Here is a 22774-nt window from a genome sequence, read left to right on the forward strand (position 1 = left end):
CTAATTTTTTTGTGGAAAAAAAATGACAAAATGATTAATATGGCACAATCTTTTCTTTTTATTGAAATTATCTGGTGGCAGACAGTAGCCAAAGCTACCTGTACTCTTCTAGATTGATGGCCATACCTGGCTAGGACTCCTTAAGAAGAAGCACCAGGTGCAGCCAGATAACCATGATTTTTTTTTTAAAGACAAAAATGAATGGTGGTGTTTCAGTAGAGTTTTTGTTATGAATTATGAAGGTCATTGGTTTTTTCTTGGATATTCTTTAGTTCAGTCTGCGGTGCACTGGGGCTTCTCCTAGTAGTATTTTAAATTTTAAATGGACAGGCCATTTTCCGTTATCATTGTTTGCATACCATTATTTGCTGTTACGTAGATTTATAATGGCCTGTAAACCAAGCAATAAAAACCGCAAACCCACCCCTTGCCATCCTATACCTGTTCACGTCCACAATCAGACACGCCCTGGCGTATCACACATCTAACACCATCATGTAGAAATAAACACTGACAATTCTGAAGGTCTAATACCAAGTGGCAGATGGGACCTGTAATTACAGTATAAACATCAATGATCCTGTAGGGTACTTAAACTGTTATTACAGTAGGTTTTTTCGGGTTTTTGAACTTATGGCAGCCAGGTCTGGAATGGCAGGAGAGTAGAGAGAGGACTTGTCCATGCAGAGTTACTCTGCAGATACTGATTGTTACTGTATGCTTGACATTCCTGATTTTCTCTCTCCTGGTTCTGAGAATTTCAATGAATGAAATGTGAGTAATAAAAAAAAACACCATAAAAAAATTAAATATATAATCATTCAGCAAAATAAAATATGATATGATGTTACCTAGGGGGTGCGGTGGCGCAGTAGGTTGGACCGCAGTCCTGCTGTCCGGTGGGTCTGGGGTTCGAGTCCCACTTGGGGTGCCTTGCGACGGACTGGCGTCCCGTCCTGGGTGTGTCCCCTCCCCCTCCGGCCTTACGCCCTGTGTTGCCGGGTAGGCTCCGGTTCCCCGTGACCCCGTAAGGGACAAGCGGTTCTGAAAATGTGTGTGTGTGTGTGTTACCTAGCTGTCTGGCTTTCGGCCATGAGGGACACTGTTAATGTAATTACTCTTCCTGTGAATTGTGGATTTGTCCCTCATTGGTAAACGACTACACTTCTCTCCTTCATCTTATAAAAACAACTTTTGTGGTCTTCAGATTTATGGACACTAATGAAATGCTTCCTTTTTCCTTTACAGACCTCCACAGTAAATACAGAGAATACTGGCAGATCTACAGCAATCTGTTAAAATGTAAAAAGCTGCTGAGGGACATGACTTGGTCATAAACCCATCATTCGGAAGTTCTTAAAAATGGTGCAAAAACAGCCAAATAAACTGTTTTTCACCACCGCATGCAGAGCAGCATACTTTGAAAATCTGAAAACAGTGACCACAGAAAATGCCCTTACAGGTAATGCCCAACTCATCTGGCCCTTCTCTTAAACTCCACCACAAAAAGACCATTTATCTGAAACCAATCCAAGCTGCGTAAGATCCTTCTACAATGCAGCCAAGCATCCATCTGCTTCTCCAATATAATGGTGACACTGTGACATCAGGTACATAAACTAGGAATTCAAACTGGATATATTTAAATCATTAAAGGCAGGATTCACTCCTTTCAACAAATTTTAGGTTACATTATTTGTTTGACTGAGGATTTAACTCTTCTGGATTAGATCGCGTCATGTAGGACACCGGTTCCAACGTTTCGCTTCCCCTGTCGGAAGCATCTTCAGGGAGCTGCCACATCTCGTAAAGACTAGATGTGAACTGGAGTGTTCGACGAGGGTGGGCGTATTTACGAGCGGGATCGGAGTCGGAGGTCGTTGCGGGTGGTCCTGATAGGTGGTGCCCCTGTGAGGCTGGAGGGCGAGGGGACACACCCGGGACGGGATGCCAGTCCATCACAAGGCACCTCAAGCAGGACTCAAACCGCAGACCCACTAGAGAGCAGGACCTGACCAAACCCGCTGCACTACCACGCCCCTCCCATGTCTTTACAATAGGTCCTTAAAGTATATTCAGCCATGCATATAATATGTAACACAACACACTATTACAGAGATACAATGCAGATATAGCAATATATTGTTGTAATTGCAAAGTTTTTGAAGAAAGCATATGGCAGTAAATATAAGGGTCTGAGAAACCCCAGTAACATTGTGAGCTTTCATATAAAGGGAGGCTCTCAGGGTAACACTAGTCTGGTTTTGTTTACTTTCTTTTTTTTTTTTTGGATTTCCCTTTAAAATTCAGATTTATGGAATACTTTGTACTTTTAGTCGCGTAGAAATCTTTAGGGTTCCTTATTTTTGAGATAATTATTCTGGAATCAGGCTTGAAAGCTTAAAACAAAGTGAAATGCATTCATATATATGCAGCTCACCTAATTACGATTCTTTGATATAGCCACAATTTCTTTTAATTGGGTTTGCAGAACTCGAGAGGAGCAGACATGAAAAGAAAAGGCGGTTCCTGAAAGCGATCGGTGGCGCTCAGCGGACCCCACCTCTCCTCCCGGTTCTGGCCCACACAGACACGGCCCCCGTGCCGTGGGGAGGGGTTGCTGCAGGAGCGCTGGCGGACCTGGAAACCGATGCCACAGCTGGTGCTACAGGGTGCCCATGCAGTCCAGGGGGTCCAGGCACCGTTCCTTAAGAGGCAGAACCGTGAGCTCCGTTCAGTCTGACAGGTCATCATTGACCACACACAATCTTTATGTAAATGCAGGTCACATAAATGTGATTAATCCCTCGTGGTCTACAGATGATCTTCTGTCTACCAAGTATCAGTTGCGTAAAGGAGTCTCTAAACTGGGTCTGTAACACCTCAGAATGGGCCGATGAGCTGAGCTGAGTCTCAGGTCCTTATTTCCATGCACAGCACTTAGTGAAACATAGGTCATACTTTCTTGACGGTTTCATAACGGTTTATCTGGATAATCCGCTAAAGATTACTTTCATATATATGTCTGTCAGAAAAGTGTCACTGAAGTATGAAATGTTGAAAGTATGAAATCCGTAAAGACTGAACAACATTTTTACAGCATATGTTTATATATAGAAACATACAGTATGAATCTGTGTGATAAACCTTCAATAAAATATGTCTTTACAGGTCTACATCCAACAGATCCATCAGTGTTGTTTAGATCCAACAATGTTTCCAGGCTATGGAGAGGAATAGTAATACATTTACTTTTATTCATTTAGCTGACAGTTCTCTCCAAAATAACTCACAGTTAAGCTACATACAATTATTTACCCATTTACACAGTTAGCACAGTTTTACTGGAGCAATTCAGGGTAAGTACCTTGCTCAAGGGTACTGCAACCGGAGGTGGGTTTCAAACCTATGACCTCTGGGTGCATAGGCATCAGCTCTAGCCACTACGCTTTAAACCCATACAAGTTAATTCAAACAACGCTTTAGTGACAGTTTTCATCTCATTTGGTGGGATGTGCCTTGTTCTGGAGTAACTGTTAGACATATAGGACGAGAGGCGGAAACAGACATACCGGGAGCAGTTGGCGACCTCCACTGCTGGGCCCTGGCAGGTCTGACCATCACACTGTGGACTGGGGCTATCACAGGCTCGGGTTCGACAGGCGCAAGTGCCCATGCTGCCCCCATCCCGCTGGCTGCAGGTCTTCCATGCTGACCAGGGGCCAAACCCCCCATCCACTGTCAAGTTCCTTCTCTGTGGGAAACAAGCAGGGCACCGTTCAGGCACTATAAACAAAAAGGTCACCTTTTCAGGGTGGATGCTACAGCTCACAAGGTCAAAGGTCAGACACCTTCTTGTCCAGCTCATGACACACACCTATATAGGTTCTCAATCTACGACAGATTGTGAATGTGATTTAGCATGATGCACTTGGGAGGAAGAGCTTGTTGAAAAAAACACATTAAATTGCATTTAATTGCAGAAAATACACACACACATTTTCCGAACCGCTTGTCCCATACGGGGTCGCGGAGCCTACCCAGCAACACGGCGTAAGGCTGGAGGGGATACACCCAGGATGGGACGCCAGTCCGTCGCAAGGCACCCCAAGCAGGACTCGAACCCCAGACCCACTGGAGACCAGGACCCGGTCCAACCCACTGCGCCACCGCACCCCCCATTCCAGAAACTATTCAGAATTATTTCATAAATGTATTATTTCCCTGTAACTTAGCAGGCAAAATGATTTTCTGAATTGTATTATGCTTGTCTAAATATAATCAATGGATTTTCAATAAGTCAGGGACAGCAATGAATTCACTCTCCCCTCTTTGGTGCTTGGGCCTCAGCGTCTCTCTCAGTTACAATATCTTTATGAAAATATGTTTTCACTTACCAGTTATCTGAAAGTAATAAAATGTGTCAACATTGCTTACCAAATAAATGTAATACTTCAAATATAGAATGAAAGATCAAGGTTAATTTCAAACCATAGAAACCAAGCCATGCACGGTTCCCGAATGATTCATTTTTATTACTTTCATCATTAGAGAAATGTACTTTTCATTTAGTGACAAAGTGGAATTTTAGTCTTCTTAACTCACTGTAGACTTCAGTAATTAAAGACTCAATTTTGATAAAAGGCATTTTTTGAAACAGCAAACTAGCTGGATATCATATTAATTTCTTATTTTCACTGAAAATAAACTTTGTAGCTCAAAATAATTTTCTAATGGCTTGAAAGATTACATTTCATACAAAGAAATCAAGAATACTCAGGAAAGCTCAACCTGGACTTTTAAATGTATATTATTGTTATGTTCTACAGCCTATTGAAGTCATTTTTCTGGTGCATATAAAGTACACAAATAAGGAATGGCATTTCTTTAAATTCCCTACACAAATAAGAGTCAGAAACTATTTCAACTGTACTGTATGCACTTATTAACTGTTTGGACCTGAATTCCTACCTACTAGATTCTTTCTTACATGTAACTAAGGGACTGGAGAAGCATACCAATGCGAAGAATTTCCATTTTTTTCTCACCCGTTCTTCCAAAGTTTATTTTGTGTGTGTATAATACCAGCTAACACCTAGAACCATTTGTCCCAAGTGGGATTGCGGCGAGCCAGAGCCTAACCGGTAATAGAGGACGCAAGGCCAAAGGCAGAGAGGATACACCCTGGACCAGACACCAGCCCGTCACAAAGGACCCCAAGCAGCGCTTGAACCGTAGACCCGCCACACAGCAGGCACCGGCCAAACCCACCACACCGTGCGTGCATGCATGCATATATATACATGTTATAACAACGTGCAGCCAACGTGAGAGCTCGAGTTGACCCTGGGGTTACCCAGACAACAGAAGAGTTCTGCGTGAAACTGACATCACCCCTCTCAGGGGAACGGATAGTTCCTTGCTCTCTGATTGGACGAGTTAATGCACCGACGGGTGGAAAGCAGTAGGGTACCGACTGATGCACAGAACAAGCTGATGGGACTGCTTTGGAAATAAAACACATCATGAAATTTAGGATTTGCAGCCTATGATGCTGTTCAAAGCAAAAGGGATGAAATGGTCCATAGAACAAGCTTATGTTATTATTATTTTGCCAAGCTGGTGCTCAGATCCAAGGAGACATATCCAATTTGATATTTTTGAAAGAGCTATTCAGGTCAAGAAGCTTTCTCAAAGACACAGCTCTTGGGTTTTAATCTGACAGACGTTATTTTAGAGCCCCATGTCCATGACCACTACTGTACCTGTGGCTGCATTCTGTTCAGCCATCATGGCCTTTGCTGCAACCATCAGTCTAAGTGACCAGGCATTTCTTCTCTCTCTGTGATGTTGTTGACCTGCTCTGGATAGAGATCAAGGATCTGAAGGCAGAAAGGTCTGAAACTATCCAGGCTACTGAGTGGTGCTCCCAGGGAAGCCAGTTCTGAAACAGAATTCCAAAAGATTCTGTGGCACACATCACTAAATGTGGCACAAGCCAACAACGAGCGGTTCAGGTCCGTGATCCGGGTGTATCATAAAAATTCTTATTAGCCATATGCCAAGCCTCAACGGGAATATGAATAGCACACTTTACTACCCACCAGACTCCCGTCCGTATGGAGATGAGAAATCACTGATGGGGACGTTAAATCAGAGCACATAAATCAACAGGACAGGACCGAAAACTGCTGTTTTCAGTTAACCTGTTAGTTTAAAATGACCGTGTGACATAAAAAGTGAATATGGTTTAGAGTTACAACGTTCAAGAAAAGCTGTAATCAAAGGCTCTGGGGTTCATTTACTACTGCTTGTCTAATTCGGGGTCCTGGTGGTCTGGAGCCTATCTTGGAGGCACAGGGTGTGAGGCAGGGTACACCTTGGATGGGACTCTGGTCTGTCAGTTCAGTACAAGGGATGTAATAAAGATTTAGAGGAACTTAATGACCTGAGACTGAGCTCAGTGCATCCATCCATTTCAAGGTACATTCTAGAGTGCAGCTGCCTATGAGCTATTCTTGCTGTGGGTGTCACCTTGCAGTACTTCTGCCTTCTCTGAGAGATTCTTACCTTAAATATACCACCACAGATGTGGTACTTTCTCCAGATCGCTACTAACACAGCAGCAGCCAACTTTTTACAGCAGTGTCAAGTCCCTAAACTCTCATACAGCTAAAATGTTGACTTTTCTTCTACTGAACTCACCCGGGACAATGTTGTCCTTGTCAAAAGGTATTTTTAACCTCAAGTGAAGTACATTAGCTGGAAAAAGAAGTACAATGTAATGGTTAAAGGAGAGAAGCAGCAGTCAGTAACTCAAAGTCACCTGGTGGTAACATTTAACACTGCTAAAGCACAAGTCATCTGGGTTTGGCCCCTGGCTCTCAGGTCTGACATCGTTTCCCACTATAACTTTCCATCACCACCACTGAATGGTACTGAAAAATATAGGCCTCTTAATAAACCGATGCTGAAATAACAGAAAAAATCTATAAAGGCAAACTATGTATTGATCATACATAACTGCTATCAATATTGAGGGCATACGAGCTCTTGGGAAGCATTTATTGTCATTATGAACCCTAAAACCCCTAGCAGTAAACGTCATTGAATGCTTGTCACTGGCTGATCTGAACACCAACATCGTTCACACACTCTGCGAGTGAGGATTATCATGGCAGATTGACACAATGAGAGTTGTAGAAGGTGAGAAACCTCAACACTTTTGTCCCCCAGTAACATCTTTTATATAGATATATAATAAAAGGCATTGCTGAGGTTGGATGATGATGCATGGTGATGTAGTGAGTAGTCTTGTTGTCTCGTGGTGTAACAGGATATGGTTTTGGTCCCCGCTCGGTCTGAGTGGAGCTTTGCGTGGGTTTTCTCTTGGTGCTCTGGTTTCTGCCCACAGTCCAAAGACATGTTTCAAGTAAGTTAATTTGTTTTCAAGTAGGTTCATTTCTAAGTTACCTAGGGTGAAAAGGTGTAGGCTAAATAAATAAATGTATCATTTCCATTAAAAGTGGTGTGCAGACAGAAAAATCAAATCCACCACAGCAAAGAGATGGTTCGTGCGCAGTGCATGCTGGGGACTCACCGGACACTCGGTGATGCTCTGCTCCCACTGGCTCATACTGAGGCTCTCCTCCAAGGCCGTACATCTCTTGAGCACGAGGTCCCAGCCGCAGTACGGGTCCCTGGCTCCCACGCAGGCCCTGAACAGAAACAACGGGAGAGCGATCGCTAAGGACGACCGATCTCCTTCATCGACATCTGAGCGCACGGCCGACGGTGAGCCTTAGCCACCAAAGCACATTGCACCGCACCCACGCAATTAACTCATTCTAAATACAAATAACGCTCCTCCTGCTCCGACGTCGGGTCCTCATTTGTAGTACTTAACACGAGCTAATGTGATTTTGGACTGAAGAAAGCGCCTTTCTTGTTTTAAAGATAAGAAGCAGCTTTATGCAAAAACAAAGAAATGGATGAAGAAAACAATACAATTAGTTTCCTTATACACACACACGCACACACACACTACAAGGAGATCTTCAATGATTGTATGTAAACAGAAAAACAGGACCAGACATGTTCAGAAGAGACATAAAGGGACATTAAATCCCCTCTAAAAGGAATGTATTGGATGAGACACGATGCCTCTGTGTCCGTCCCCCCGTCCCCCCGTCCCCCCGCCCCCGTTCCTTTGCCTTCAGCACCTTTTTGGACTGCCACACTCCTCCAATCATTGGATGCCTCACGCACCATCATCGGCTAATAAAAGTGAACCCAGCCGGCGTTTACAAGCACGGCGGCGCTCTTTCACATGCACGCCGTGGTGGCACTGTGCTATTCATGGGGGAAGTCGAGGGGCAAACGAAGGCCAGCTCTTTATGATCCGGCTCCAAGGGCAGGGAGTAAATAAACTTTGTTTAAGCAGGGAAGCGAGACACTGGCAGTGGTGGTGTAGGGACAACGAGCCCCCGCACAGTCCAGTTCCCTGTAACACTATATCCTCAAGGCAGTGGACATATTAATTTATTAAATTTTTCACTGTTTTTCTTGGAGTACTGGTTATCTGAAGTGTATCTTTATTTTATTTGTATTTCATTTATTGTTCCGTGTTGTTCTCGTTTGTGTAATCTATGCTGCATGTTTCCCATGTATGAAGAATTTAAATTGTTGCAGAAAAAAGACGCCACACATATCAACTAAACATGAAATTACAAAAATATTTTGAGTGGAAGAAGGACATATTAACCTACACGCTCATTTCATACGGAAGCAATTTTAGTCATTTATCTTACAGCTTGTCAATGGGAATTTTGTATAGAGGTCTTACTCATATAGAGCAGCAAACCATGGGCTGGTCATTCATTCATTAATTTATTCATTCATTCATTCATGGCCACTTGTGTTAATTCAAGATCATGGTGGTCTGGAGTCAATCCTGGAAGTGTAGGTCAACAGGCTGTGTAATCACACGCCAAGATGCTGGTCTGATGATGCTTAAGTTCTTCATTATCACTTCTCATATTTGTATTTAGCCCTTTTTTCACTTTGTATTTAAAAAATGTAGATACTGTTTTCAATTAGCTTATTAGATCACTTTGCTTTCTTGTTGCCTTCTGCTCTACAGATGCACCTAACATGATCCTTTTTATTAGTTTTATGAAGAGCACTGGGTTACATCAGCATGGTGACAGAAAGAGTGCATACAGCTTTTTTTAATATATGCACAAGTGCTTGCAGTGTTCTTGTTTTTTGTTAATATGAGCCATGATGGTTGTGCAGGGCAAAGCAAGATTGCACGGATGGTGCACAGATGAGGGTCAATGAGGCTAAAGAACCCGGCCCCAGAGGGCCAGAGGTGAGCTCCAGGAGTGGTACACTTACTCTCGGGTCTTGTGGAAGCTGCAGCGCACAAGAGGGATCTTGATCACCTGGTCCTGGATGCCCACAAACAGGACACTACGGCTGTGCAGGATGAGCAGACTCCTGACTGGCTGCTGTTTTCCAGGGGGGAAGAGTTCGATCTCTTCCAGAAGACAGCTGCCCATCTTCTGGCTCAACGGGGAGAGCACTTTCCTTATGGTCCCATAATCTGTTGGGTGGAGGAGGTGACACTTCTCAGCAAAGAGAGAGCAGGGGGTGTGGATGTGTGAGTTTGATCGGGGGTTTTGATCAGGAGCAGCTGTCCGGTCTCATGAGGATCTCCAGACAGATCTGTCTCCTATTTGCTTGGCTGTAGACTGAAACATTGATCCACTGCGGTCAGCATAAGTGACTTTCCTGAATATATCCTGGACAATGTCTGTCTACATCAAGGGATAACGTATTTATTTTTGGTAAAAACACTAAGATCACCTTTAAAAAAAATTGCATTGGATAGACTGTAAGCAATAATTAAACACAGGAAATGGGGGGGAAAAATGGGAAAACCTTAAAGCAGATCTTCTTCCTACACTGAAAGCAAGAAAATTACTAAAAGCCTGAGTCCTGGAATCTTTTCAGTTTCCAATATGTTTAAGTAGCATTTTCCTTCATTTTCACTAACCACTGGTGTATCCCAGAATCACTGGGCTCAAGACTGGGGGGGAGGGGGGGTGGTTACGCAGGATCACAGGGTAACCACACATATATGAATAGCCGCTCATCCATCCACACACTTTGGAGAATTTAACATCACCTTTTCACCTCAACTGCATTTCTTTGGAATGTGGGAGGAAACAAGAGCACCCAGAGGCAACTCATCCAGACACTGGTAAAACATGCAAACTCCACACAGACTGAGCCAGATTTGACCTTCCCCCAAACAGCCCAGGCACTATGAAGCAGCAGCACTACCCGCTGCACCACCATGCTGCCCTTAAGAAGTGTCTTCTGCATCAGAGCTGCATTGTAATGAAGGCTATAATAATCATGCTGTCTCTCTGTGCTTTGGCAGGCATAATGCATTTGGGTTAAGGGCATCTGATCATTGCTATGACCAGGACTGTACTCTCGGGTGTAGGTGATTTGTGTGGGGATCATACAGAAACTTTCTCACCAATGGCCTTGACGTAAAAAATAAATAAAATGCCCGAAACACCGCCAAGTTCAAGGTTACAGTCACATACAATGAAATGCTGGAATAAAGAGCATAGTAAATTAGATCGCTAATTGCTTCTACTCAGCTTTATCGGCTAACAAACTTTAATGACTTGGCCAATATTTTATGTTTTTTTACCGGGGTTAATATAGCAACCTGAAATTCAGTACAAATGGTTCTCATTTTAGGGGACATTAATTATATGGGTGGACACCGAATGAAAAGCACTGTTATCTCTGACAACATGATGCCAGTGATCTGCAACCTCCCAAAATAACAATGATACCAACAGATAGCTTGGTCCGCAACTGTCCTGCACCCATGGTTGACCCAAATGGGTCTCTTTCTGCATCTGCTGTGCGCTACAGAGCAGAACAAGGGACATGTTTTGTTGTGCCAGTGTCTGCTTGTAACAAGCGACAGGGTGCACTTCTGCTCCGTTTACCAATCAGACAATTTTCAGTCATGCTACAACGATCTAACAGAACATTTTCTTTAGGGTGTGACGTTTGGGCATGAGGAGAAGCAAATGTCAGTTCGCTGATGTTACGCCACAGTCAGCAGAAGCAAGCTTTTGATGGTTCCCTGTCACCACATGTGCAGCTGGTGTCTGTGTTCCTCCTGCTGAGTCATTGCTGACTCTACAAAATCAAAGGTATGGAATGAAATGGAGCAGCTATGACCAAGAACAATTCTAGAGACTGAAGAACCTGGTGGATGGGCACAGAAAACCCTTCTGACCAGGGGATCTGAGCAACCAGACACTTGATGATGAAAGTCAATTAATAGAATCTGAAGTGTGTGTAGTTGGCTTCTGGAAGCAGCAGTTAGGCTGCATGGAATTAATACTCACCATTTAAGCGACTAATTAAAGTTTCTTTTTGTTCCATGTTTGACAGCACTATGGTAATGCTGGATAATTAAGCAAAATGCTTTTTGGGAGGGGGCATTTCAATTATGTAATTAATTTATTCATGAAGTGTATGACCTGGGATGCTTTTTTGCATAGACTAGAAGGGAAAACTATGCATTCATTTATTTTATTATTGATCCATTTACTGTGAGGGACTGGCAGTGTCCAGGGCATACCTTGCTTTGCCTTGCACCCAATATTTTCGGGATAAGCTTTACAGCAAAACAAGCCAGTCTGGACAAGTGATTAATGATGCTGGGTGAGTGAGTGAAAGAGATTTATTCAGTTATCTGACCATTTTCTTCAAAACAACTTACACTTTGAAGTTTTTCCACTAAGCTACTTGCAACATTTTACCCATTTATAGAGCTTGGTAATTTTATTATATCAAGTCATGGTAAGAACCTTAGTCGAGGTACTAAAGTAGAAGGTGAGATGCAAACCTGGGATCTTTGACTGAAAGGCAATGGCTCTTGCCATTATGTCACCTGCTGCATATTCATGATTCATTTCTTGTTATGATGAGCGGCGGTTAGGCTGTATGGTGTTAATACTCACCATTTATGCAAGCAATTACATTTCAGTTAAGACAATGGAGCCTTTATTTCATTTCCTAGTGTTGAACTATCTAAAGAATGAATACTGGTGACATCTTATTTCTGAGGACATTTTGACACAACGCTCTTCACACATTAGCACATTGTGCTCCCAGTAGAGATTATCAGAACAAATCTAAAAGATGAAAGAATACCTTTTAACAATTTCATCGGTAAGAATTACGTCCTCCACCTAAAGGAATAGCAATGAGAGTGTAATCGATAACACATTGTTCTTCCTAAGGAAACAGCTGTACCTGTAGCCAGGTAGATGACGTGGAAAAGCATGTCCTTGCCCTGTACCACGTCCACGGCCACGTGGGAGAAACGCACGTTATCCTCCATGAAGTGTGGCACAGGTGTCACGGGCTGCACCACCTCGTGCATCAAGATGAACTTCTGGGCATCCTGAAGGTTCCTCTCTGTCAGGTTCACATATGAGCCATAATCTATTGTGCCACACTGAGATAAACAAAAAAAAAAATAAAAAAAATAAAAAAACAATGAGGCATGATTAGGACCTCATCAGGATCCATAATGAGGAATAAAAATTCATGAATGCCAACCTCCTGCAAAATAGCTATGGGACTGAAATAAAGTCAATAGTTTGACTGTTGTAAACGGCAATTACATCAATTATAACATACTTATACACCATTTCAACAGTGTCTCTAATTATACTGCAGAATATTTCATCGTATTCTTAAATTATAAGTAAATGATAAGCTATGTGTCTGTCTTTATGTGGAAAAAAGTTTAGGAGCATATTTCTTCAGTCATGCAATAGTTAAAAGCTGTTTTCAAAGTGAATTCATTTCTTTGACAGAGAATGAAATGTTAATGAAAGATTTAGGACATCCTCATCTTACAGCACCTTCCTGTAATGAATTCAAATGCTCTCAAATCAAATCTTGGGTTTCAAACTTGACAAATTGCCCTGAGTAACCGTGGGAGTCTTTCAACAGAACTCGACCATGACAGTAATGACACTAAATTCTGGAACGTTTCCCCGAGCTGCAGATTGAATCGGTGCACAGTTCCCAAGTTGAGGGGAGACAAAGCTTAAACCTTTAGGAGATCACCTCTGGAAATGAATGGAGGTCTCCATGGGTGAGGGCCCGAAGAGACTGCAGAATTATACGCCTACCGGCTGAACGCCGGGAGAACGCTGGCAAAATTTATGCCTTATTTTTGTGTGCAACCATGGTGAGGCCTTGTGTTAGCAATTTAGCACAGGACCACTGACACTTCACAATTTTTTCTGCCACATGACAGCATGTCACTGCAAACCAGGACTAGGCCTCAACAACATGCTTACTAGGAACCATACGTTAAAGGGAATGTCTCTTTCGGTTCTTATTTCCACTTCCAGACAAGTTATGGATTTTTTTACTTGTAAAAATAGGATACCACGTCATTTCCGTGGTGCAATCGCAATTTAATTGCATTCCAAGCTCAAGGAAATGCATGTGTGGCTTGCTGGGTGGCCAGATTTGGGGAGTGGCCAGGCATGAGGCAGTATGGTGTAAACTTAGGGAGTTTCTACATATTAGCAACACATATAAGCAGTGCGTCAAACCCAAAATAAAGCACAAAAAGAAGACGTTTCATCAGACAGTTTATTTAATCCTGTGGCCCCACCTGACCTTCAATCACTTTATCAGGCATGGCCAATAATTCTGGAGGTGAGCACAGTCACGCTCCTGTGTGCCACAGTATGCATTTCAAGTCATTTGAAATGTTTAAGTAAACCTAACGTATTGCTTTGCGGATATGTATAAATTGCTGCTTTACACCCAACAGCATGATTCATGACTGCGGCATATCAAATTGAATAAGTTGTGCCTACATTCAGAAAGAACTAGTTTGTTTGGATTTCTTCAACAGTGAGAATTAACGGCGCGATGGATGACGAGTCTCTGCGCAAATTGTCCATGAAACTCGGAACGAAGGGACGGCGATATCCAAGCCAGATGTTTACAAAAGCAAAAGCGCTGAATATATCACGGAGCCTTTTTTACGTGAACGCACAAGGCCATAAATCTCAGTCCTCTGAATCTCGTTCCGCCACGTTAACAGAAGAAGATGATGCCACAACCAAGCCAAAACACAACCCACAAACACGACAAAGTTCCAAGTGTCTCCTTTATTGTGGCTGAGCTTGCGAGAGACACTTTGAAGGTTGTCCATTTAGAGGCCTCACACGCTGACTTATCCTTCTCCTCTCAGCAGATGATTTCATTCTACATCCTCCATCTGCTGATGAGACCGACGGTATGGATACCAACGGAATGCGGGCTTTCCAACGCAGAAGGCTCATCATTCGTGCTGTTTTTCACATTGAGTTCAATCATATTAATCTGCAGGGGGGATTAGGCTCCTTACTGTCTCACTTAATCCGGAAACTTGCGAGAGTAAGCGCTTCCTCACATACTGCAAAGATTCTTGTAATCCGCCAAGTTCATGAAATTTACAAACGTTTCACTTATAGTACATTTACCAAGAGGAGAAACTCTCACCTACATTTAACATTTGGCAGGTTGCTGCAAGTCACTGGAAATGGCTTGACTCAGAGCTTTCAGTTCTGACTTTACAGATTTGATTTTTGGCCAGTTGCAAAAATAGAAGAAAAAAAAACCAAAGGAAAAAAGTTTGTATGTTAGATGATAGAAACAATACGGTATAATGCTATGTTAGCCTGCCTGCAAAAATTACATCTAAAGCTGTAATGACAAAAATAGCCTGGTTCCGCTACTAAGAAGTAGTCCGTTTCACTCTGCTTTTCTCTAACCAATCAGATCGGCAAATTCTGAACAAACAAAACAAATGTCATTGCTGATATGTGCCGTTCCACTTTGTTTCACTCGGGGTGCCCTACCTGAAAGTCTGGGTTGGGGTTCGGATATGGCAGCCAAGCAGACCGTGAATTCTCCTGATACTTGAAGGGCCCGTTGAACACCTGAGCAATGGCACTAAGGTTGAAGACACACACTGCAGAGGCGGCGATGCTGTTCCTGCACAGGTGAGCACAACGAAGGGGCACACAATAAGTATGAAACTTGATGGTCATTTTCTTCCCTCATCTTATAAAGAAACAGTGTCTATGTAGGTATTCAAAAAAAAAAAAACTTAAACAAAGAGTGTGCCTCATTCCATATACCTGTTATACTAGTCTTACACATCTGGCAGTAAAATCATTCTACTGCTATAGCCAATATCACATGTTCCTTCACAAATATGTGGTTAGCTCAAGTGTCTGTCTTACTTTGAGTGGAAAAGTTCATATTTGATCTGCATTATTATTACATTTCTTAACCGCTTGTCCCATTCGGGGGTCACGGGGAGCCAGAGCCTAACCTGGCAACACAGGACGTAAGGCCGGAGGGGGAGGGTACACACCCAGGACGGGACGCCAGTCTGTCGCAAGGCACCTCAAGCGGAACTCGAACCCCAGACCCACCAGAAAGCAGGACCCGGTCCAACCCACTGCACCACCGCACCCTCCATATTATTGTTATTAATTCTGGAATATTTGTTCACCTTTTTAGAACTTTTTCATTCTACACAGCCACTCCTACTTAATATTGTAACCTTCTGCCCTTGTGCTCCATTTACTTCGATCTGTGCATAGTTCCAGTTTCTCGGTACACTGATTCTGACTATTTTATGCGATAACCTAGGACTGTTATGATTTTTTTTTTAAAAAAGATTAATTATTTTAACTAAAAATAGAAAAAAAAGAAAGTGCATATGCAGAAATAGGCAATACATGAAGACCCTTTTCTAGTTTAATCGTGCATGAAAATGTGTCCGGCAAAGATTCCTGCTTCATCTAACATATGTATAGCCAAGATGTAATAGTAGACTTCAGAAGGAGAACATCACATAAGGTGTGATTCACTGGTGACTTGAAGTGAGTAAGTCAAGTTGAATCATGTGGATAAATTTTTGTGAAGTGGTATATAAAGAAGCAATGCTTGAGAACAGATGTCTGAAGATTAACCGTATAAATATGTCGGTCAGTGGGGAGCGATGGCAATGCTGCGGTCACTTACACATTGGTGGTGAAGATGCCGTAGAGCAGCTCCAGCTCAGGAAGGAAGAAGGTGCCCTGCAGCTCGTTGTAGTCAAAAGGGATCTCCCCTGGTCGGGAGCAGTTGAGGCGCGCCTTCATGAAAGTGGTCCAGGTGTCCTCCAGCAGGAAGCGTCCCCCCACATCGTTCTTGCACAGGCGGGCCGCGCGCGAGAAAACTGTCTTCCCGCAGTCGTGCTCCACGGCGTTCTCACGGAAGAAGAAGTACGTGAAATTCCCAATGTCGTATGACGACACAAAGTTGGGCTCTGATTTGGGAAGCGAAAGGTGATGCAATGAGAATTTTTTCAAATAAAAGTCTTCTAATAAAAAGTGTGAGTACTGAAAAGAGCACAGCATGTATTGGATTATAAAATGGACATTTTAACAGATTTTTTTTTTTTTTTAATTTAAACTTTAATTCCTATATCCACTTATTAAATGTTTGCTTTTTTCAAAACTTAGGTTAGGTTAGGTTAGGACTTAGGTTTTGCTCATTCTGCCTTTAGCCATTATGCTGATTTATGGAATTTTGTAGCTGCGGTACAGTTTTGTGGAAATAGGGAAAAAAAAAAATGCAAAAGAGGAGTATCACATTTTTTAGTGAAGGTGTAAAAAGGGCCAGATATTCTCCAGAAGCGAAGCAGCGGATGTTGAATGATGCTTTCTCAAAGCTGTATGTATTTGATTGTACTAAGGCATTCTGAAAATGGGTTTGACTGGACACCATTTTAATATACATCATGTTTTCTGTCCTTTCTACCTTGTGTGAAACCTGGGACACATCCAACAAAGACGCATACATGAATACCGCACACCTGAAACTGTAAGGTTTCTATATAACTTGCACATTAGTGACTGCAGCATGCTTTTACATTATTGTCCCTCATCACAAAGGCGTTTACGCCAACAGATGGGATAAATGGTTGTTTTACAACTTGACAGTGTATTGAAAACAGTCATTGTGATCACATGGCCCCTTACCGTTGGTCCCTTACCCCCCAAAAGCCCTGCCCTCACCATTGAGCCACTTGGAGTTGTACTGTGCTGTGCGCAGGGGTGGCAGGCCCCCCAGGCTGCGGTAGATGGCAGGGTCCCGTCCAGAGAAGTCCATTGCTGTGGCGGCATAGAGCTCACCGCTGGAGGTGATGAGGGCAGTCGAGTTGTGCTGGGGGCTGTACGGGCACCGGGCCATGCCACTGATCTGGTCATGGATCTCGGTGAGGTTGGTCAGCTATCAAGGGCAGGAAAAAACAGGGCACAAATAGAATGAGATGAGTGTCCTGACTGGGTTACTTGGAGCTAAAACAATTGCACCATATTTTAAACAACACAGCAATCTACTACCCAGGCCTCTATTATCAATAACCACTTGTCCAATGCAGGGTCACGGTACCCTGGAGCCTATCCCAGAACCACAGGACATGAGGTAGGGTACACCTTGAACAGGGTGCCAGTCCATCACAGGGCGATCTAACGCACTCATTCACCCTTACAAGGGCAACTCAGAGATACCAGGTCTCCTGAAACATGTTTCTGGGAGGAAACATGAACACCACACAATCACATGGAGCACACATAAACTCTGCACAGACTGATCCAGATTCAAACCCATAACCCAGCACACCACATCACCCCAACAAGCTATTGTGAAAGAAGCAAATATTCAGACTAGACTTGGCTGCAGACAGAATAATATATACTAATTGTCCATATTTTAGAACACACATATTTCTAAGCCATGACTTCTTTGACTTCTTTGGCACATCTCCACAACTGCTCTCAGAGCAAATTGGTTCGGCCCTCACAAGAACAGAATCAAAGCGACTTAAGAGTTATTTCATGAAAAGAAGATACTGAAGGCTGAAAGGAATGCGCACACTGACATCTAACCAATACTCAAAGTTTGAAGAAGTATGGTGGAAGGCAAATATAAAAGATCATACAGTGCAAAAGGCACCGAGGATGTCACGTTGGGGGCTCCGGGACACTGGCTTTCATGGATCTCAGCCACTGTGTACCTCACCAAAACATCAACTTTGTGCGACACCGAAAAATGCATAGCTAAAACATCAGGAGCCTATTTCAAAATGAAAACTCTCCTAATTTTCTGAGAAGGACCATTATTTATATATGTCTTTGAAAAGGGGTCTATTCATTGCTCTGGTGTTAAAAATATTTGACAGCATGATAAGACTCCTGGCCCAAGGAAGGTCAGCTTGTTCTCAATTAAGGCTGCTTAAACACGGGAGAAGGTGGAGTACATGTCAATTTAGCACCCTTGCAGGAGCTCCAGGTAAAGGCACAGCCGTCAGCCTTGGTACACGCTGCAGCTCAGGCCCCCTGTCATTATTTCCCCGCCGTGGATCTCCTGTGTGGCTGATCAAATAAAAGTCACCCTTTTGTTTGACAGGGCGGCCGGCTTAAACCTGCTCAGTGCCATCTCCTGAAAGGCAATTTTCCTCTGGAGACTGGGAAACGGCAGCATCCGTGGCTCGAATCCGTTCCGCTTGCGAGAGCTACTTTACCGCGGATTGTGTTTGGACTCAGTATCGTGTGCCAAATGCCTGGCATGCTCTGCATTTCCTCGCCGGCTAAAGGTCACGATGGGCAACGCGTTGGCCGTTTTGGCTCCGAAACCATTTTAAACATCCTGACTGCATGGACCCAGTGTGCACCCATTGAAAGGTGCTGTGAAACGTAAAAGACAGATATTGATGAAGCTTCTTTAAACTAACAGCGCCGTTGAGCGCTCATGGAGGAGGCCGAGATGCACATCCTGAATATTAAAAGGGAGCTGAAAGGTCTTCTTTCAAGATGCATGCAGCTGCTCTAGTGCGATACACTAGGTGGCTTTACAGCCTCAATGCCCTTTTCTTTAAGGAACCTGCTTTATTACCCATAACGCTGAGATATGTGAGGCTACGCTATTTGCCCGGCGATCCGTTTTCTTCTTTCCCGCCACTGATGCTATTGATGCTGTGCTTTCAACCAGTGCGCTGTAAATACCATTGTCATTTCTTTTATCTGTGTCAATAACTCATGCCAATCACAAGAACCTTCCAAAACCTGATTTGCTTTCTTGATTCATAAATATTACCTTTAGGTGAATTGTCCCCCAAGTCACTTGAAACTTCGCTTGGAGAGGAAAACTTTAGGGAGTTACGGCCAAAAGGAAAGCCAAACAGCAGTCATGAACTGAAGTCACTTGAAGGAAAGGCATGTTGTACCTACAGTAGAATTTTACTGCAAGAGACATTATAACACCTCTCCAACATCCATCCATCCATCCATCTATCCATCCATCCCATTTCAAGAACTGCTTTGTTCTGAGCAGGGTCACAGTGATCCAGAACCTATCCCTGAAGTACTGAGCACAAAAGTGACCCCCTCAAACATGCCACTCATAAAAGGATCAAAGAAAAGAGACTTTGCAAAAAAAAAAAAAAAAAAAAATGTCACTAAGTCCAAATGCAACAGAAATGATTACATCTGATGAGAAACTTTGGGGAGTTACGGTCAAAAGGAAATCAAAATGGTGATCATTACCGTGCGATTGGTGCAAATTGGTGTGAACGCGTTGGTCCCGCAGGTGAAGAGCCGATCTCCGCTAACAAGCAGGACTCGGATATAGTTCTGGCATTCCTCCTGTAGGGGAGAGAAACACAAATAAGTGCGTGTCACACTGCACCTGGGCGGCCTGACTTGAGGTCAGATGGTGCGTAGGAGGATGACAGGCTGCACACGGTTGTGTTACAATGAAAGGTCAACCTCATCAACAGCCTTCAAAGAGCAGCAGAAGACTGGTGACTCAGGGACTATTCCTCTGTTGTGACAGCCTTGATGTTCACCCTCATCCTCCTCACTTCTATTTTAACCACCAAATTGCCATACGTGGCGATTCGGTTTGCACAACCGCAACTGCTCATTTACTTGGTGGTAAATTATCTGCATTGTCAGCCTTCATAGGGCGGCGTCCTGATGTCCTGACAGTCGCTTGGTCTAGTGCGGAGACAACCGACAACGAAACACTTTAATTTGGTTGCACGCTCACGATTTTTCCCACACACCCCGTTTGGAAGTTTTGAGCTCCTATGAATTGCACTTTGCCACACCCAAGAGTATTACTACAGTAAAGGCATGTGCTACTGTGTTCTCACTTGGTAGTCATAAAGGGCAAACACGAAGGAGGTCCTTGATGCCTCCAACAGGATGCCAAGGGCCACGTAACCAGATCCCCATGTTGTACACAGTTTTGAGTGGGTGCCTCATTTAAATTTGTCCTGTGGCACTGTAGCACTCATGTTACGAGTGTTGAGTGTTCGCTCCTTATATAAATAGCCTAACGAGAACGCTACACCGCAGACAGTAATGAAAAGCCCTGCACAGATGTTTAAGATGTTTCACAGTTTAATACAAGCTGCTGTTCTCCGCTATTCGGATTTACAGGCAAAGCAATTTGAGGGACTTAATCTTATTCAGCCGATGTGGCGTCTCCTTTAACTCAAATAAATAACCAACAATTTGTCACGTTTTGTAGCTTTTTATCATTGCACTGGGTATATTCACTGGGTGGAGAATGCAGCACTTGTTCACTTCAAAGGAGTAAAGAAGGCAACCCAGAAGCAGAACAACAATATCCACATCACAATTCAGCAATTTATATCTGCTGCGTTATATTGCTATTCATATGGTGTAATTTTGCTGGAGGGAAGACACAAATGGTGACAGATCACATGAAAAATAACTCGCAACAAGCCATCATAAAGTACTGGACACAGTATCTTACTCTGTAATTGAAACATGGCACTCACATGTTGGCTCACGTTTCTGCTTATTATGGGCTGGCCCGAAGGAGCAAGAACACATTGGATGGGAGGCTCTGTGGGTTTGGGGGGAGGGGTTCAACAAGGGGTCAGGCTGCAAACTAAGGCACAAGCTCAGCAATGCAGATTGCCACCCTCTTCATGACCCCGCAACTGCAGGCCTGTGTTAGTCATTGGCATGCAGACTGAACGCAAACATACTGTATGCTTGCTAATTATCCAGAATGGGCAGATCTAAGGAAAATACCCAGGAGGGATGGGCTACAAAGGAATGGCGAGGGCAAGAAGGCAGACATGCAATGGCATGTCACACTCTCCCACACACTCTCTAGATACTGGCTGCTCCATCGTAGTCAACCGCTGCAAACACAGGGCCCCTGGCTTTCCACACAAACATTCATGAGTACACAGTGTGACTGCTCTACGTTTCCCAAGGAAACTCGAATGTGAAGCTTGGACTGAGGGCTCCGTCTGAGAGTGATCGCCATGATCCAACAGGAAGCCTAGCATCCAAAGAGATGAATTTTCAACCGGATGATGATTCTGCAACCAGGTGATGATTCAAATCCCACTCCTCACTGCTCAAGGGTACTACAGTAGCAGGTTCTTGCCTCAATTTGCTTTAATAACAATACCCAACTGTATAAATGGGTCAAACAATCCTGGCTGCATGGGATAAAACTGTTAGCAAGCCAACTCTTCCCTCTTCTCTGTCAACGTCGCTCTGGACAGATGTCAGCAAATGATGAATCATGAAAATAAATAAAACGGTAATCTCTTCTTTAACGCCAGACCTTTACACATAATAAACTTTCTTTCACTAATAGAGAATATTAAATCAGTAATTTAATGACTCTGACAGAATACACAGTTGTATTGGCAGTCTTTAATTGATGTTATCTTTAGCTGCCGAATGGGAAGCAGTCCAGCAAAAGGACGCATCAATGGCATAATTAATTAGCGCAGTAATTAAGCGATGGAGCAGAGGCAGAATGCATGCTAATGATTGTTTGCAAACACATGTTTGAAAGCTGGGTTTCTATAGCACACCTGAGCTGTAGCCGCTTCGAGGTACCATGCTATGAGAGCAATAAAGTTGCAGAAAACCCTGGAATTCTGAATATTCGGAAAATAACAACGTGCGTTTTGGCAACGATCCCGCAGACGTGGAACACGTCAATGTCATTGCTTTCGTTATTTTTTAACCCATCGGCATGATGTTTGCATTATTATTTTTAATTTATTTTTTGAAGAACACCACAAGTCACAGGGGGTTTCACCACCTTTGGGGCAGTGAGAACAAGTCTTGTCTTGGAAGGATGATTTTGCTCGCTCACCTCCGACTTTCCGCGGCTGAAACACGCTCCCTTTGTGAATTCATCACACGGCCATTCAGCTTCCTGTTGGTGAGAAAAAACAAAACGCAACCAATAAATATTCACAGTATGGCAAATAGAACCCGACACCGCTGTAGATATTTGTTATAACTATATAACAAGACAGTGACTGGCCTGAAATAAATCCTGTCTGTAAAAATTATTGTGTCATAGTAAATCAAATGAATACAAACTAGCTCCTAGCAAATACTTCCACTTAGTTTCAGACAAATTAGCATGCAGACCAAATGCTTCAAAAAAATTTAAACACTTGTCTCATAGTGGATCTTGACAAATACCCCTCCCACATAATAATAATAATAACGTTGACATTAATGCACCTAATGACCATTAATGCACAGAGGATGGATATTTGTCCGTGATTATTATGTATCTA

General features: G+C 43.2%; 1 protein-coding gene across 1 annotated transcript in view; it reads right to left on the minus strand.

Moving 5' to 3' along the window:
- Positions 1-22774, minus strand: part of sema5a (sema domain, seven thrombospondin repeats (type 1 and type 1-like), transmembrane domain (TM) and short cytoplasmic domain, (semaphorin) 5A) — a 75230-nt gene that overhangs the window by 26482 nt on the left and 25974 nt on the right. Inside the window, exons 4-13 of the mRNA XM_018754289.2 lie at positions 22339-22401; positions 19725-19823; positions 17196-17409; positions 16159-16444; positions 14982-15117; positions 12361-12565; positions 9400-9607; positions 7601-7718; positions 3573-3754; positions 2564-2707 (exon numbers count right to left, since the gene is read on the minus strand). Of these exons, the coding sequence (XP_018609805.1) occupies positions 2564-2707; positions 3573-3754; positions 7601-7718; positions 9400-9607; positions 12361-12565; positions 14982-15117; positions 16159-16444; positions 17196-17409; positions 19725-19823; positions 22339-22401 (1655 nt within the window). The remainder of the gene's footprint in view (positions 1-2563; positions 2708-3572; positions 3755-7600; positions 7719-9399; positions 9608-12360; positions 12566-14981; positions 15118-16158; positions 16445-17195; positions 17410-19724; positions 19824-22338; positions 22402-22774) is intronic.

The sequence above is a fragment of the Scleropages formosus genome, chromosome 9 (genome assembly GCF_900964775.1).
Source record: "Scleropages formosus chromosome 9, fSclFor1.1, whole genome shotgun sequence".
NCBI classification, from domain to species: Eukaryota; Metazoa; Chordata; class Actinopteri; order Osteoglossiformes; family Osteoglossidae; genus Scleropages; species Scleropages formosus.